Raw genomic sequence first — 14,502 nt, forward strand, 5'->3', positions numbered from 1 at the left:
ACATAGCTATACAGCAATATCACAAAATCGATCTACATGTGTTTGCATCACATGGGGAAAAGGCAAAGTTTTATTTAGATTACATTCCATCATGGCAAAAGCATAGCACCAGAAGACAAATTAGTGCAAATCTGCATCTTGATATGTTCTGACACTGCAGAATCTTGATAATTCTGCTTAGAATGAAAGGTATGCATGTGCATACTCTAATCATCCATTGGTTTCAATGAATGATTAGATCTACATTTAGTGATAAAGCTAAGGCAGATTAACATGGAAAAATCCTATTCTCCATCTGTGACATTAATGGAGCTCTACAGTTCAGCCCACCATCATGCCTGCTACGGTTCAGGAGATAAATTCACATTTAAACTTAACATTAACTTATTAAGAGTTTAAAGGCTGGGCAGAGGCTAATCAGCTTCGTACTAACCACTGATTATAGCGTGGATGCTCTAACAGAGAATAACAAATACTTGAAAGTACGACCAAAATGTTTTTAGCGTTTTAAAATCACGTGCTTTATATAAGTAACTATATCAATAATTAGTTGCCATCATTTTTTTTAAAAAGTCTATGGAAATTTTAAGATGGACTTTTACTTCTGGAACCCATAGCTGGGTGGGACTGTCATAATCACAAATGGTAAAAATCTGTTACTTCTGAGATCCATAGTTGCGTCTTTTGGAAGATTGTACGTATTGCACGCAGACACTTGGCATTTTTCACTTTCAGGGTATTTTCATGTTTTTTCTCCAAATTAGGGGATATTCATTGCATGGGATTCTTTTCCAACTAGTTGTAACAGAAACAGCTACATTCTGATTTAGTAAAGGAAGAAAAGAATTACTGCTTAAGAATAGGGAGCTCCCTTGGTTTGAAGAAAGCCTGAGCCATTCCCATAGCATAGATGTACACTTTAGCATCGACTACGATCTTGTCCTTCTTCATCAGCTCTGCAGTAAACAACAACATATCAGTCAAAATACATTTTTAGAGTATTAATATGAGGGCCAAAACCATTAAGTACCTTACCATGTATTTTGCCTTGGAATTCATCCAGAGGTACAAGAATGACTTCAACAAACTCTGCAAAGAAAAGACAGGACATTCCATTTTGGATGTTACCTGGGTTACATACTGTAGGTCGCTTAGGAACACAAGCTTAATTGGCTATGGGTTATGTTTCTGAAGCATGTGGAGCACCTGGTTGATACCAATGCGCTAAGGTGAGTGAGTGAGTGAGCATCCATCGGCCCCTTTTGCTCTTTTCTCTCAGGACGGGAGGCACAGTTAGCGCTCGTGCCTCACAGCTCAAAGGTCACGGATTCGAGTCCCACCTGGACAGGGTGGGACAGTCCCTACGGGGGTTAATAAAGTATACCTTAACCTTAACATTAGACTGTTCAATCCACAGAGGGCTTAATACAGCACTCTGGTTCCTGTAACATATGTGTATGTATATCATATCAGGTCAGGCTCATGCGTCCTGGACAGAACATGAAAGGGCTCAGGTAGGTCGGCAGCCTGGTACCGGACAGCCCATGGCCTGGTTCTGGTTGGGGACCCCTGCTGTAGATCATACAATCATTCATTCATGCATTCATTCAGAAATCATTTTTTACTGATGGAACTGATGCACTACTATCAGTTCAATCCCTGAAGTATCATTATATTTAAGTGTAGGGTTCAATTTCATGCGTGCCATCCATTAAAAATAATACATCACCGAGCACAGCATAGCAACAGAAGCCAAATGAGTGGTTCACACTTTTGACTTTATATAAAAAACATGACATACCTCCTTCACCTGTAGGAGAGAAAAGAACAGAAATAACATTGTATTAGTTATAATAGTAATTATGGCACATAAATGGCTTTGGTGTATTTTTTTTAGAACATACCCAGTTGTTGAGTTGGATGAATGTTGTCATGGTCGTCCCCGTTGATATTTACCATGACAATCTGAGTGGTGCAGTTGGACAGTCCAGGGTCCAGAGAGGTCACTGCAATGTCCCCAAAACAAACAAGAACAGAGCGGTATTATCAACAGCTGCCTATTGTAGTACAAGCTGTTGGTTTTAGATTATACAAGGTGCTGATCACTTCACATGGGGGGGAAGAAGCCAGAATTCAAAAGATAAATAAAACAGTGGCATCTAACCTAACCCCAGACAATCTAAGGCTGATCTTGTTAAAATACTCTGGATGCAGTTAAGTCAAACCTGGAGTGACTCCCACTACTTCTCCCTTGTAGCCAGTTTCCTCCTTGAGTTCTCTCAGAGCAGCCACCTCAGCACTTTCTCCCTCGTCAATCAACCCTGAAAACAATGGCAATTTAAGCAGGAAAAGAATCAAATAATGTCAAGTATTAATCATGAGCAGTGACTTTGCTGCTACAAATAAAAGCTGGATGTAAGTAACATGCATTTAGGTAATGGACTTTCAGTTTTTAACATATCATTTCGTGTTGATTGATGGTAGCTGTCGCTTTGTTCAAAATGCGGTTGTGTTTTACAGCTAATGCTAAAAAGTACAAAGTAATCATTCTCGTACAAACCTGCAGGAAACTCCAGGGAGTATGAGCCCAGAGGGGGGCGAAACTGCTTCACCATCACAACACAGTCTTTGTGGAGAGTTCTCTTCAACAAAGCAATGATTCCAACACCTACAGGCGACAATCAAATTCAGGTTTACGTTCCCATGTTGGAACTAAAACTGCTTAACCCCCGCAGAGCACATTTTCTCCAGTTTGGCTCTACCCAAATCGAAAAACTTCTTGAAAAATGTGTCAACGGAAATGAGATGGAAACAAGGATGAAAACGCAATATGAGAGTGACAAAAACATGACAAAAATGCAACCAAAAATTGATGAAAAAGTGGCAAAAAAGGGCCGAAAAAGTGACGAATAGGCAACAAAAGTAGGTATGCTGCTATCCTGAGATCACGGCCACCATATTGTTCCATATTCACCTGTGCCCAGTCAGGTATGATGGGGTTTGTGGTCATCATCAATTATCTCGCCGTGTGTGTTCATTTTTGGACATTTACCCATGATTCCTTAGCATGACAGAGACGAAACCCTCGATTTCCGCCTCGTTTATGATTCATTCCATTCTGAATTTCGTTTGATGCCCCAGCTTTCACAATTTCTGTCAACTTTGGCACCCCAAAAAACACAGACAAATAGGATTTCCTCAAAAGTAGGTAGGATAGTATTACAACATTTCATTTCAACTACATACTGGTGAAATGGCATTGCAATCTGACGCCGAGAAGTGTTCATTGATTGTGCATTGAAGTGGTCGTAAAATCACCAAATATGGGGCTCCTAATCTGCTCACTAAAACAATCCTATCGTCACCATATTAAAAAAAATAGCAATAATGATAAAAAATTAAAAAGTTGTTTTGGGTCACAAGTCAGATTTCATTTTCCTATGATTTCCATTAAAGTGAATTGCCACTATTGGGCCACTATTAGACGATACAATAAGTGCTCTAACTTCCTTTCTATTTATCACTTGGCATCATCAGAAAGGTCTTTTCGAGCCCTTTTCAGATGATGACAATAATTTGCAGCATACCTAACAAAAGGGCCACAACAGAGCGACAAAAAAGTGTCAAAAACCGATGAAAATATGGAAAAAAAATTGACAAAAACTAACAAAAAAGCAATGGAGAAAAAAAGTCAAGAAGGTAGGTTCTAGCTTTCAAATGAGGCGTTACTGTGGCCTATAGGCTGTAAACCTTTAGATTTGAGTAAAGGCTGAACTGGAGAAAATGCACTTGGCTAAGAGGTTAAAACTACAAACATGTATTACCATCTGCTTCTGTGTTGGCTTGCCTTGTCGTCCGTTTTACAGTCTCCCATAATCTTTAAATGAATAGAATCATTGAATCAAAATGGTTACAGTGTTATAGAGGGTATGCCATGCGTTCTTAAAATCCTAAAAAGAACCCTGATCAATTCAAAGAGTGGCAAAATCAATTACAATTTTGCCACTCATTGCAGAACAGGATACTTCTGTGATATATGTGAGATCTACCTTGTGTTACCAGCGGGGTCGACGTACGTGGTCTTCTCAAGCTTAACCCATTTTCCCGCAGCGATGACCTAACACAACAAAGAACTTGATGTACTATATGCAACGCATGCAGGAAACGCATTTTAGTCAAGGATTCTCTTACCTCTTCAGTCACTATATGTGGTTCAGTGGTCGCTTTGGGATGCACTTCGTTACTCATATTTGTAACAGGCTCCCTAGATTTAATAAAACAGGAGACACAGGACGGTTAGATAACCTCTCAAAGCATGATTTCACATCACATCTTTACAAAAGCCATGCCAAAATCAATGGAAATACTGACATGATTCGAAAAGATGGAAATTAGTTTTATATTAAACACCAGCGTGGTTATGGGCACGACTTTACTGCAGGTTAAACTGAGGAAAACATAACTTGACTCACGTGAATGACCAAGGCTGAGAAAGTTGTAGTGAAGATGTTGAGTGGAGAAGAAGAGGTTCACTCTGTCGCTAATTTGGATCGAGAAAGTTTTTAAAATTTTGAATGTTCAACAACACATAGATTGAGATAAAACATATTCACATCAAATTGACATACTTTAAATTAATCAAATGCATTTACACTGAGAAATAGACGTTTATATTGTCATAATTCACGGTGAAATATCTTGCGCTTACCAAGAGACAATCTCTGTTAGTTTTAGCTCACGCCTACCTGTACGTCTCAAAACGTCTTCCGACTTCCGGTCTGTAAAAAAATACTACAACCGTGGCAAGCAATCTGGTTTTGAAATAAAAATATAAATATGTCCAAAAACATGTCAAAAAAGGAAATACAAAAAACAATCATAGGCGTCCAAAATAATAGTAAAAAAAAAAATCTCGCGATTGTTGGGAACTATTTTGCTGACGGACACACTTCCTGTACAGGATATTGCAGCATGAAGAAGGAGCAAGTTGTCAACTGTCAATTTTCGGTCTGGTATCCAATATTTAAGAAGCATACTATTAAAAGGTTTGTATCTTTTAAGCGTGAGAATAGTGGGGAAAATAATACTCGGTATTTGTTTGCCAAAACAGGTGTAAATTGGACGTTTGTTAAATGCAGCGTCCAGTGTTATCAGTGTCTCTACCTCTCAGAGTTAAACCATTCTCATGTTTGGATGATAAATGTATTTATCACTGCTTGTTTGAGACTGTAAATAATAATCTGGGTGCTCAGGCAAATTGCGTGTTGTTTTATTTTTGGCTTGTATTGTATTGTCTTGCAGTCAGATCCTCCCACTGCCTCAAAATGTAATCGATTACCTGCTGGACGATGGCACATTGGTAGTATCTGGAAGGTGAGCATGATAGATTGAAGTCTTTTTTGTGTAGAACCATTTTCTTATTTGTTGCTGGTTACTTTTATGCGCCTTAGTGACCACAACACAGAGCATACAAACACAAACAGTGATATAGACGCTGAAGAAGACATCCAGGTAAATATAATGTGATGAAGCATTGTTTTGCATCAAAGGCTACAAAGTAAATGCATTGTTTTTGCATTTTCTTTCTATCCTTTGCTTCCCTCTAGTGGTCAGATGATGAAACAACTACAACTGTTACAGTAAGTGAAGTATTGTTTCTCTCTCAGATTTTAGATTGAATATATTTTACAAAATGTATGTGTGATAAATTTTGCTTTACGTTTGTGTCAAAAAAGTCACAAATATGTTGTTTAATGCTTAAGGTTATTTTTACATGCCATATGTGGTACATAGTTTTGGTGTTGAAACTAGTCATCAAAATAATGTACAAATTGCTTATTATGCTATTTCTTTCCATCTTTTCATTTGCTTTTAAGTAACACTCAATGGCTCTCATTGTTTACTAAAGGCTCCTGAGTTCCCAGAGTTCACTTCTAAAGTGTTGGAGTCTATAAACGCCCTGGGCGGAAGTGTGTTTCCCAAGCTTAACTGGAGTGCACCGCGGGTAAAACCTGCATTTACTGCAGCCTTAAAATAAATATTAAAATTGTGAAAAATAATCTGGAAGAGTATTCTTCACACACATTTGATCTTTGTCTTTCAGGATGCTAATTGGATTGCATTGAACAGCTCCCTTCAGTGCTGCAACCTCAGCGACATATTTCTTCTGTTTAAAAGTTCAGACTTCATCACTCACGACCTCACTCAACCGTAAGCCCGTCTCTGCAACACACCCACCCATCAATTCAACTTCCTGATGACAGGCAATATCCAAAATAACCCGGTTTTGGCAGGTAGCACTGGTAGTACACAATTGGCATTTTGCAGGCGGTGCTGCGATGTGGATTTATGTTTCAGACTTTTGTGCTCAGCATTACAATCATTCACCCCTCGGGTGATTTATTGCTGTACTCAGCCCTCTGCAAATGTTTATGTGAAGGAAAGTCATTTGATCAGTGCATCAACTCTGAACTATAATGAACTTTGACCAATATGCATGGGATTTTAGTGGCTTAAAAATAAAGATAATCTTTGCTGTCTTCAGCCCCTGCAGTGCATGTTAAAGTTTACTCAAACATTTTATTTGCCAACGTGAGAAATGCAATAAACAAATCCAAACATGACACAAAATCGGCAATAAAAAAGGAGCACATGTTTTATGTGTACGGTTGCCTATGTTTTGTCAGTACTGGAATGTCAGACTTATCATTTTGTTTTGTTTACTGTTCTCAGAAAGGAAAACAATGTTTCTCTTAGACAGGTTTCATGTTTATCACATAATAATAATGGCTTACCAGACATAAACATAGAGTAGGTCATTCCACAGCAATTTTGCATTTTGCATTCCAATCCTTCTTACTGCTGTTCTTTGTCGATGCAGGTTCGTTCAGTGCAGTGACCAGGACTCCCTGGATCCTGTCATCAGCTACGAGGTGCCTAAAGTTTTATGATTGAAGCAGATGATTGAGCTGAGGTTTGCGCTCTGGGACCTTGTCATTACTGATGTGATTTATGGTCTCCTTAGCTGGTCCTCAGGAAGTGGAGTGAACTGATTCCAGGGGGAGAGTTTCGCTGCTTCGTCAAAGAGAATAAACTGATTGGTAAACATTTTCTACTTGTCATGAAGATGTGTTGTTATAACAGTGGTGAACTACTGTGTATGGGCTCCTTTTGATGAAAGTTTAGTTTTATTTAGTTTAAAGCTAAGGTTTTACCCTGTCAAACCTCTTTTAGCCCTAATTGAGATCAATGACATGGCCAATATTGAAAGTTTGCCTTTTCTTTTGTTAATTTCCTCCGGTACTACTTGTATGTTTTGTCTTTGTTGACAGTCTATAATGCTCAATGATATTCAATGATTACATTTCTGTGTCTTAACTTAAATATGATGTTTTTTTGTGTTTGTAGCCATTTCTCAGAGAGACTACACTCAGTTTTACCATCACATCCTGAAGCAGGAGGAGCTCATCACTCATGCCGTTCAAGACTTCTTCACTAAAAACGTTCAGTACAAGTTCTTAGACGAGGACTGTGAGTGAACCTACATGTTTTTAATACAATTTTCTTGTTCTTTTGCATATTCCAATCCTAATGTATTTGTGTAGCACTTTTACCAACACCAAGACAAGTCTAGCATTCAATCTAAAACATTTAAATTTAATTATATACAATCATGAGTGAATTTAGCCATGGCCTTTTTCTGCTTCTTGGTCCAGTTTTAAAACCCCATCATATTCGGCGGCAAGGCTGGTGGCTGAAACTTTCATGAACTGCAAAAGACAGCTTCATATTCACATCAAAAGAGGAGTTGGGTATAAAAGCGGTTTCGGTCTTCGACTCATTCAGATATAAAAAGTTTGCAGATTTGTGTGTCCTCCACATAACAATGTCGACACCATGACTGTTATTAAACTGAAAGGAAAGAGAATGGGCCAATGAATAGACCCTTGGGGTACTCCGCAGCAAAGTGTTTCGCGACGCTATGAGTATGGAGCACGCAGAAGCTGAACCATCCGAAGCCAATGTGAAAACAAATAAACAATCCCTTCGACGTGCAGTATGGAGTTTTCACATTGGCTTCGGATGGTTCAGCTCCTGCGTCCTCCATACTCATAGTGTCGTGAAAAACCTCTGAACTCGTCCTTTGTTCCTCATTGCTAACAAGAGGGTGATGCCTTGATCTGAGAAGCACTTAAGAGAAAGCCCACTATGTTTATTCAAAGGAAAATATCATGTCGATTTTCCTTTGCTGTGTTTGCGTCGTGCACTTCCGCTTTGTTGACCTGATCACTACGTTGATCCGTCACACCGGTTAAACAGATAGGACCTAAACCAGCCCAGTACCAGAGCCACCTTAACCAATGGGCTAGCAGGGGCTGGAGCCCAGGTGCCTACCATAGTCAAAGGCCTATCAGAATTAAGGGATTTGTGGCATAACTAACCGTATGCGATGATTGTGCTCCTATGTGTGTACCTGGAGTAGGCCTGTCCTACCTGGCCAGAGGGATACATGTAGGAGGAGCAGGGTTAGGGGTTTTGTGGGATTTAGGGTTAGTTAGGATTATAGGCTAGGGTTATTGTTTGCGCTGAAGGGGGGTGGGGGCCTACAATTCTGTTTAAGCCCCGGGGCCTATGGGTACATTAAGGCGGGCCCGCCCAGTACCATCCAATGGTGTGGTCCATTGTGTCTAATGTAGCTGTTAGATCGAACAGCTAAAGGCTGTTTAAAGGATTTCTACCACAGCTCCTTTACAAAAGTCATGACATGCACCAAACCAGAAACAAGACTGCTGTTGAATATCTAAAACAATAACATCATCATTTTGTTTTTCAGTTGTTTTTGACGTCTACAAAGACAGCCAGGTAAGACCATTAGAAACGGAAATTCAGGCTTTTCTCAGGAAACAAAGAAATGATGATGGGTTGGGTTCTCATGCTAGAATTTTATCTCAAACTCAAACATAATTATATTTACATCACATATACAACATATGTGATATAAACTCTTCAAACCTGAAATATTGTATGTTTCCTGTAAACCTAACTGAACCTGGTTGCTATACTATAATTATTTGTGTAGTTGATTCTATCTTGGGAACATTATTTGAATGTACTTGTATTGTTTTTGTCTCATGATGTGGATAAACTTAGTGATTACAGAGATATTACCCATAAACCAGCATCTGTCTCAGGTTTTGAATGACTGTGTGTGTTTCACAGGGGCGAGTGTGGCTCATTGACTTCAACCCTTTTGGCGAAGTGACTGACTCGCTCCTGTTCACCTGGGACGAACTGAGAACTGGGGAGATCTCACAAGAGCAGGTCAGAAAATATTTAAATGAGCACAATGATGACCTGGTCTGCACAGAATATATATAATAGTTAATTTGACCATGTTCTGCCCGTAGGAGGTCCCTGCATTTCGGTACACCAACAGTGGAGTGACGGTTCAGCCCAGCCCCTGTCTCAGCTACAGGATCCCTCGGGACTTTGTGGACCTCTCAACCGGAGAAGACGCATACAAACTCATAGACTTCCTTAAACTGGTAGGACAGTCAGACTTTTTGATTGCAATAGTGATTATGCGTTTATGTTTTAACCTCTTAATCCCCACCTGAAGTGAACAGGAAAAAACGTGCCGGCAAAGCAACAAAAATGTGGCAAAAACTCGACAAAAACATGGTGAAAAAGCAACAAAAACATGACAATAAAAGAGACGAGAACGCTTAAAAAAAAAAACAATGTTATGATCTGTTTTGTAGAACTTAGCTTTGAAATGAGGCGCTACACTGGCCTATAGTCTGTCAGCTCCAGTCGAGAAGCTTTTAGTTTTGGGTAAAGCCGAACTGGAGAAAATACGCTCGTTTAAGGCGGGGGGTGAGAGGTTAAAATGCAGATTCAGTTCACAGTGCACATTTTAAAACTGCTCACTTGTACAGGGGCAATACAACATAATTATTAAGCCGAATGCAATATTGATAGTTAGCGTAACACAACGAAGAAAGCTCTGATTGATAATTTAAAGCGTTTTTCTGATTTGGAGCTTGTTCCAATATTAGCTTAAAGTCTATTTTTACAACCAGAGCTGCGTACGGAGATAGACAGAAACTGAAAGAACTGATCGAACGTTCATATGAAGAGATGCTTCAAAAGTGACGTCCAGTCCTTGTTCACATAGTTGGAAAAACTATGTGAGAAAAACATTTCTGACCCTTGAAGGCGACTGTTGGTCAAAGTCCAGGGTCTGAAACTGTGGCCTCAAGTCGCCGATATTCAGAACATTTAAAATGGAATGAGAAATAAGGAGGTTGACAGTAAACAAAATCTTTGTTTTACTTGTGACCAGAGAGATCCACATACACATATAGGCTAAATTTACAAGTTTATTTGTATTTTCAATGAGCGATCTGATGGTGTTCAACAGTGTTTCCGAACCAGGGGTATGGGGACCCCTAGGGGTACTTCAGGACCTAGCAGGGGGTACTTGGAACTATTTCCGATTACAAAAAGTGGGAAATTTAACATAATTTTCATAGGAAAAGTTATATTTTCAGTAAAATGTGCTGCTTTGGGAGAATTTTAGGTTTATTTTTACCACAACATTGTCCTTTTTCTTACAAATACCACTTTAAATAATTACTTTCTAAATAAACTGCAACACCCTTGAGGTAGAGGGTACACGGACGACCACTGAAAAGCCCAAGGGGTACGCATGACATTAAAGGTTGGGAACCACTGGTGTACAACATAGCTAATTGATCGTCCTGAGTTTTCCCTCTCTTTCAAGATAAACAATTGCAAGAAATATTCACGGTTATGACTCAATACATTTCGATGCCCCGCTCCGCTACCTGAACTCGCTCACACATTTCAACGGCGGAGTGGTTTTGTTTGGTAGCCGAAATTAGGAGCCTGATTCGACGCATGCGCAGTCGAGCTGGGCATGCTCAAAGTCGCTTTACAATTTCGTAATTATTCATTCTATGCTCTGTTGGCTAAAGTAGTTAAGTTAAAGTCTTTATATGACTTCTGTTGGTCTCTCTACAGACAAAGAGTCAACAGGAAGAGTCTGAGGACGAGGAAGAGGAGAGTGCTCCACAGTGAATCTACACCTCGTCACAATATTATATTCACTATTTGTCTAGATATCATCATGTAAAGTCGTAATTAATAGAGACAAAAGTTTTTTTTTCTTTTTACCACTTTTGCTGCAAGTTTAGTGATGTAAGAGACACCTTTATAACATTGTATAAATTACTTTGTTTATACTTATTTCTTGTTCTGTTTTGTAACCTAGCCTAAATCTAAGCTGTAAATCCCCGTAATTTAATGTGTGTTTTTCACTTGTTTATTTGCTTACGTTTTGCAAAGCTGGTTAATTTTTCAGTTGCCATCGATGCTACTCAGTCCTTCAGCACCAATTTCCCCTGAGCTGGCATGACACACTCATTGCTCTTCTAACCGCTTCAGGGCAGTGCTATTCTGTATTTTCCCATAATGCAACACTGTAGACCGTGCATTAAAGTTGTTGTGGCATATTGACTCGGCTGGCTTTCTGGTGGGGGCTGTAAACTAGCACATTAGAAATTGATTGTGCCTTTGCGTAGCACTTCTCATTAGGCTCGGAGCTAAATGGCTTTGTGTTTTATTACTTCATACTTTTCTTGGATAGAGCAATTACAGCGAGATGGAGAAGGAGCCGCTGTGTTGGGGGAAAAGCTATCGCTCCCACTTTGATACGAGGCAAATGGAAAAACAAAAACAAGTCACATATCAAGGCACTGTTGAATATTGAGCAGCATCTTGAAATTATGAAAAGAAATGCGCCCACGCCTTTCAGACCTGGGGGCTCTGTCCTGGAGTGGCCTGTCTGTTAACTGTAAATAATAGGAAATATAAATGAAATGTTTAAATATTCTACGGTATGCAATGTTTAGTTGGGTAATTCCTTTGAATACACCTCAAAAATCATACACGTATCTTTATTGAAAGAAAAATAACCCTCCAACCTATATTAATTTGGTAACAAAGGCCTTCAATTGGAAAAAAGTCTAATTTGAATTCAAAGGGAAGGTAGATGAAAAGAAAAACAAAAAACCAAGGCACTCCTCCCACCTCATCATTTTCTATATTTACATTTAAAGTGACTAGATGCAAGTTAGCCATTTTATACTCACTACTGCCACCTCAGGTCATACGTGTAACTGCAGCTTCTATACTAAAGGGATATTTCAGGATTTTTGACATAGGGCCTCATTTCCTAGTTATCCAGAGTGTTGCTGATTTCTGGAGATATTTTTTTTTGTAATTCATGCAGTTCTTATATTTGAAGAGTCACGTGGCGCTAGGCTAGTGCAAGGCTATCGCATTTCTATGGTATCAGCTAGCCTGCATTAAAAACAGTATGACCCGCTCCACAGAGCACCTTATGCAAATCACTTATAACGCTAGACTAACCATATAAATGTCTGTGTCGATAGAGTCATTTTAACAATTTTGCATTTAAAATTACTTACATTTGAGCAGTATCAGCTTCGTGGTTGTATAAGCTACGCAGCGGCGGAGTGATCTGCTAGAAAATAGTCCCTCAAAATGCGATCATTCATGTGATGCAAGGTAAGTTATATTCCAAAAATTACTCTATCGACACAGACATTTATATGGTTAGTCTGGCGTTATAAGTGATTTGCCTCAGGTGCACTGTGGAGCAGGTCTAGCCTTACACTAGCCTAGTGCCACGAAACTCTTCAAATATAAAAACTGCATGAATTACAAAAAAAATATCTCCAGAAATCAGCAACACTCTGGAAAACTAGGAAATGAGGCCCTATGTCAAAAATCCTGAAATATCCCTTTAAGCTCATGCATGACGGCACTTCGGGCCCGAATTAACACCTTTTTGAGTGACAGTGCAGGATTTTAGAGGCAGTTGTGGTAAATAGTTCTGGGCTCATTCTACACCTTAGGACATTGTTGGAACATGTAGGGGGAGGAAAATACTTAATTTTAATTTTTAAAGTCTGTATAGTCCCTTTAAAAAGCCTTTATTGTGCTGATGAATCTGAAAATCTTGAAAACATATTGCTGGTTTTCTTCCACACACAAGCCTTTGTCAAGAAGTGAGGACCAGCGACATGTCTCCTCATTGTTGAGTGATTGGGAACTCAGAACATCTTGTTACCAGAGGGTGTGGACGCACAGTGATCTGAGGAGACTCCCTCCTAATTGGATGATGTCACTCAAGAAAGAACAAAAAAAAACAACAGATTTCTTCATTTAATCCAGGGAGCAGTAGCCTTATAGACATACCAAGTTTCCCTTTGAAGTAATAGTTTTAGTCGATCCCCTCCTTTGCTGTGTTTGCTCCAAACCCTCCACCTTGAGATCTTTAGGGTCACTGTCACGATTTTATTATATTTTTTTCCTTTTCATTAAGTGCTGTACAAACAGGGGCAACTGTGCTGTACAGTGAAAAGTGAATAAAACATACAGAATTGCAGTAAGACACAGGACAAACAACTTCAACGTGGTGTGTATGTGAGTGTGTGTGTGCATGTAGATGTTGTGTTTGTATTGTGAGGAGGAAGAGGATCTTCAAGACGATTAAAATGTACTGTTGCGAATTTGAGCAAAATGTCTAGCCATAGAATAGTTTAAGTTATTTTTCTCTATTGTCCTTTAGTCGTTGCTTTGTGCAGCCTACATAGAAGCAGAGAGTCTGTAAACCACAAAAGATGGAGTTGCGGTAAATGAATGAATTTATGTTGTATGTTTTTCCATTGTCAAAATCAATGAAGATTCTTTTATATTTGTACAATGGATGCAAAGAACACATTTGTATGTGCCTTTTGGTGGTGGAGGGAGCCAACTACGTTTTTGGCAGGGAGGTGACCTGTCTTTTAAGATGGGAGCACATTTAAAAGTCACCACTAGAGGAACAGGAAAACTATCTTTGAGAAGAGGATCACTTATAATACTCTTCATCAGGTATGCTGATTTAGTTTAGTTTATTAGTTTATTTCAACAGGGGCAATGTGCAACAAATTAATTAAAGATGGTTTGCACCAGATTTAGCTTGAGTTAGTTTCCATCTGAGGACACTCCCTCCTAATTGGAGCAAAAGGAGATTTTCAGATCTCCATTTGCTCTTTTGGAGAAGCTCTGATCTAGATGTGGATTGGGCCTTTTTGTATCGTGAAGGGTGTCAGTTTTATTGCCCCTTTGGGCAAAGCGGTCTGTCATGTTTGTAGCCTGTTTTTCAAACTCCTCATCTTTATTGCAGATCCGTCTAAATTCGTTGATACTGACCATAGGTAGATGATTTTCATTCGCTATGGGATCCATTTCTGGAGTACTTCAACAAGTTCAAGCAAGCAAAAGTTTGAATAGGGAATAAATGAACAGCCTGTGGTAAGTTTTGATCATTTTAATTGAGTGAAGTGGCAATTTTATGAAGAAAAGTCCTGACATGGATAGAGGGATACTTCTATAGAATTCTCTTCT

At 39.2% G+C, this 14,502-nt stretch overlaps 2 protein-coding genes across 2 annotated transcripts; one reads left to right on the forward strand and one right to left on the reverse strand.

Annotated features, from left to right (window-relative positions):
• Positions 1 to 560: 560 nt before the first annotated feature.
• nudt5 (nudix (nucleoside diphosphate linked moiety X)-type motif 5) lies at positions 561 to 4,496 on the reverse strand. The gene is made up of 9 exons (XM_079552032.1): positions 4,372 to 4,496; positions 4,192 to 4,264; positions 4,050 to 4,117; positions 3,825 to 3,877; positions 2,561 to 2,668; positions 2,226 to 2,321; positions 1,905 to 2,006; positions 1,036 to 1,089; positions 561 to 956 (listed from the first exon to the last, which is right to left on the reverse strand). Coding segments are annotated over exons 1-9 (666 nt in total). The 5' UTR covers positions 4,374 to 4,496; the 3' UTR covers positions 561 to 846.
• A 447-nt stretch (positions 4,497 to 4,943) lies between these two features.
• cdc123 (cell division cycle 123 homolog) lies at positions 4,944 to 11,539 on the forward strand. Its single transcript, XM_079582827.1, has 13 exons — positions 4,944 to 5,045; positions 5,302 to 5,373; positions 5,451 to 5,511; positions 5,607 to 5,639; positions 5,909 to 6,004; positions 6,104 to 6,210; positions 6,881 to 6,932; positions 7,025 to 7,100; positions 7,408 to 7,530; positions 8,834 to 8,862; positions 9,220 to 9,321; positions 9,408 to 9,545; positions 11,047 to 11,539. Exons 1-13 carry the CDS (start codon positions 4,972 to 4,974, stop codon positions 11,101 to 11,103), a joined length of 1,020 nt encoding a protein of 339 aa, XP_079438953.1. The 5' UTR covers positions 4,944 to 4,971; the 3' UTR covers positions 11,104 to 11,539.
• The last annotated feature ends 2,963 nt before the right edge of the window (positions 11,540 to 14,502 follow it).

Source organism: Gobius niger (assembly GCF_951799975.1).
Source record: "Gobius niger genome assembly, chromosome: 2".
Lineage (NCBI taxonomy): Eukaryota > Metazoa > Chordata > Actinopteri > Gobiiformes > Gobiidae > Gobius > Gobius niger.

Excerpts from the sequence above, each read along its gene's own strand:
- nudt5 (XM_079552032.1), bottom strand. Across the intron at positions 2,007-2,225 it reads AGTAGTGGGAGTCACTCCAG|TGACCTCTCTGGACCCTGGA; the intron begins GTTTGACTTAAC and ends GGGACATTGCAG. Across the intron at positions 1,090-1,904 it reads TCATCCAACTCAACAACTGG|AGTTTGTTGAAGTCATTCTT; the intron begins GTATGTTCTAAA and ends TTTTCTTTGCAG.
- cdc123 (XM_079582827.1), top strand. The coding sequence starts at position 4,972 with ATGAAGAAGGAGCAAGTTGTCAACTGTCAATTTTCGGTCTGGTATCCA. Across the intron at positions 5,640-5,908 it reads AAACAACTACAACTGTTACA|GCTCCTGAGTTCCCAGAGTT; the intron begins GTAAGTGAAGTA and ends TGTTTACTAAAG. Across the intron at positions 6,933-7,024 it reads ATCCTGTCATCAGCTACGAG|CTGGTCCTCAGGAAGTGGAG; the intron begins GTGCCTAAAGTT and ends TGGTCTCCTTAG.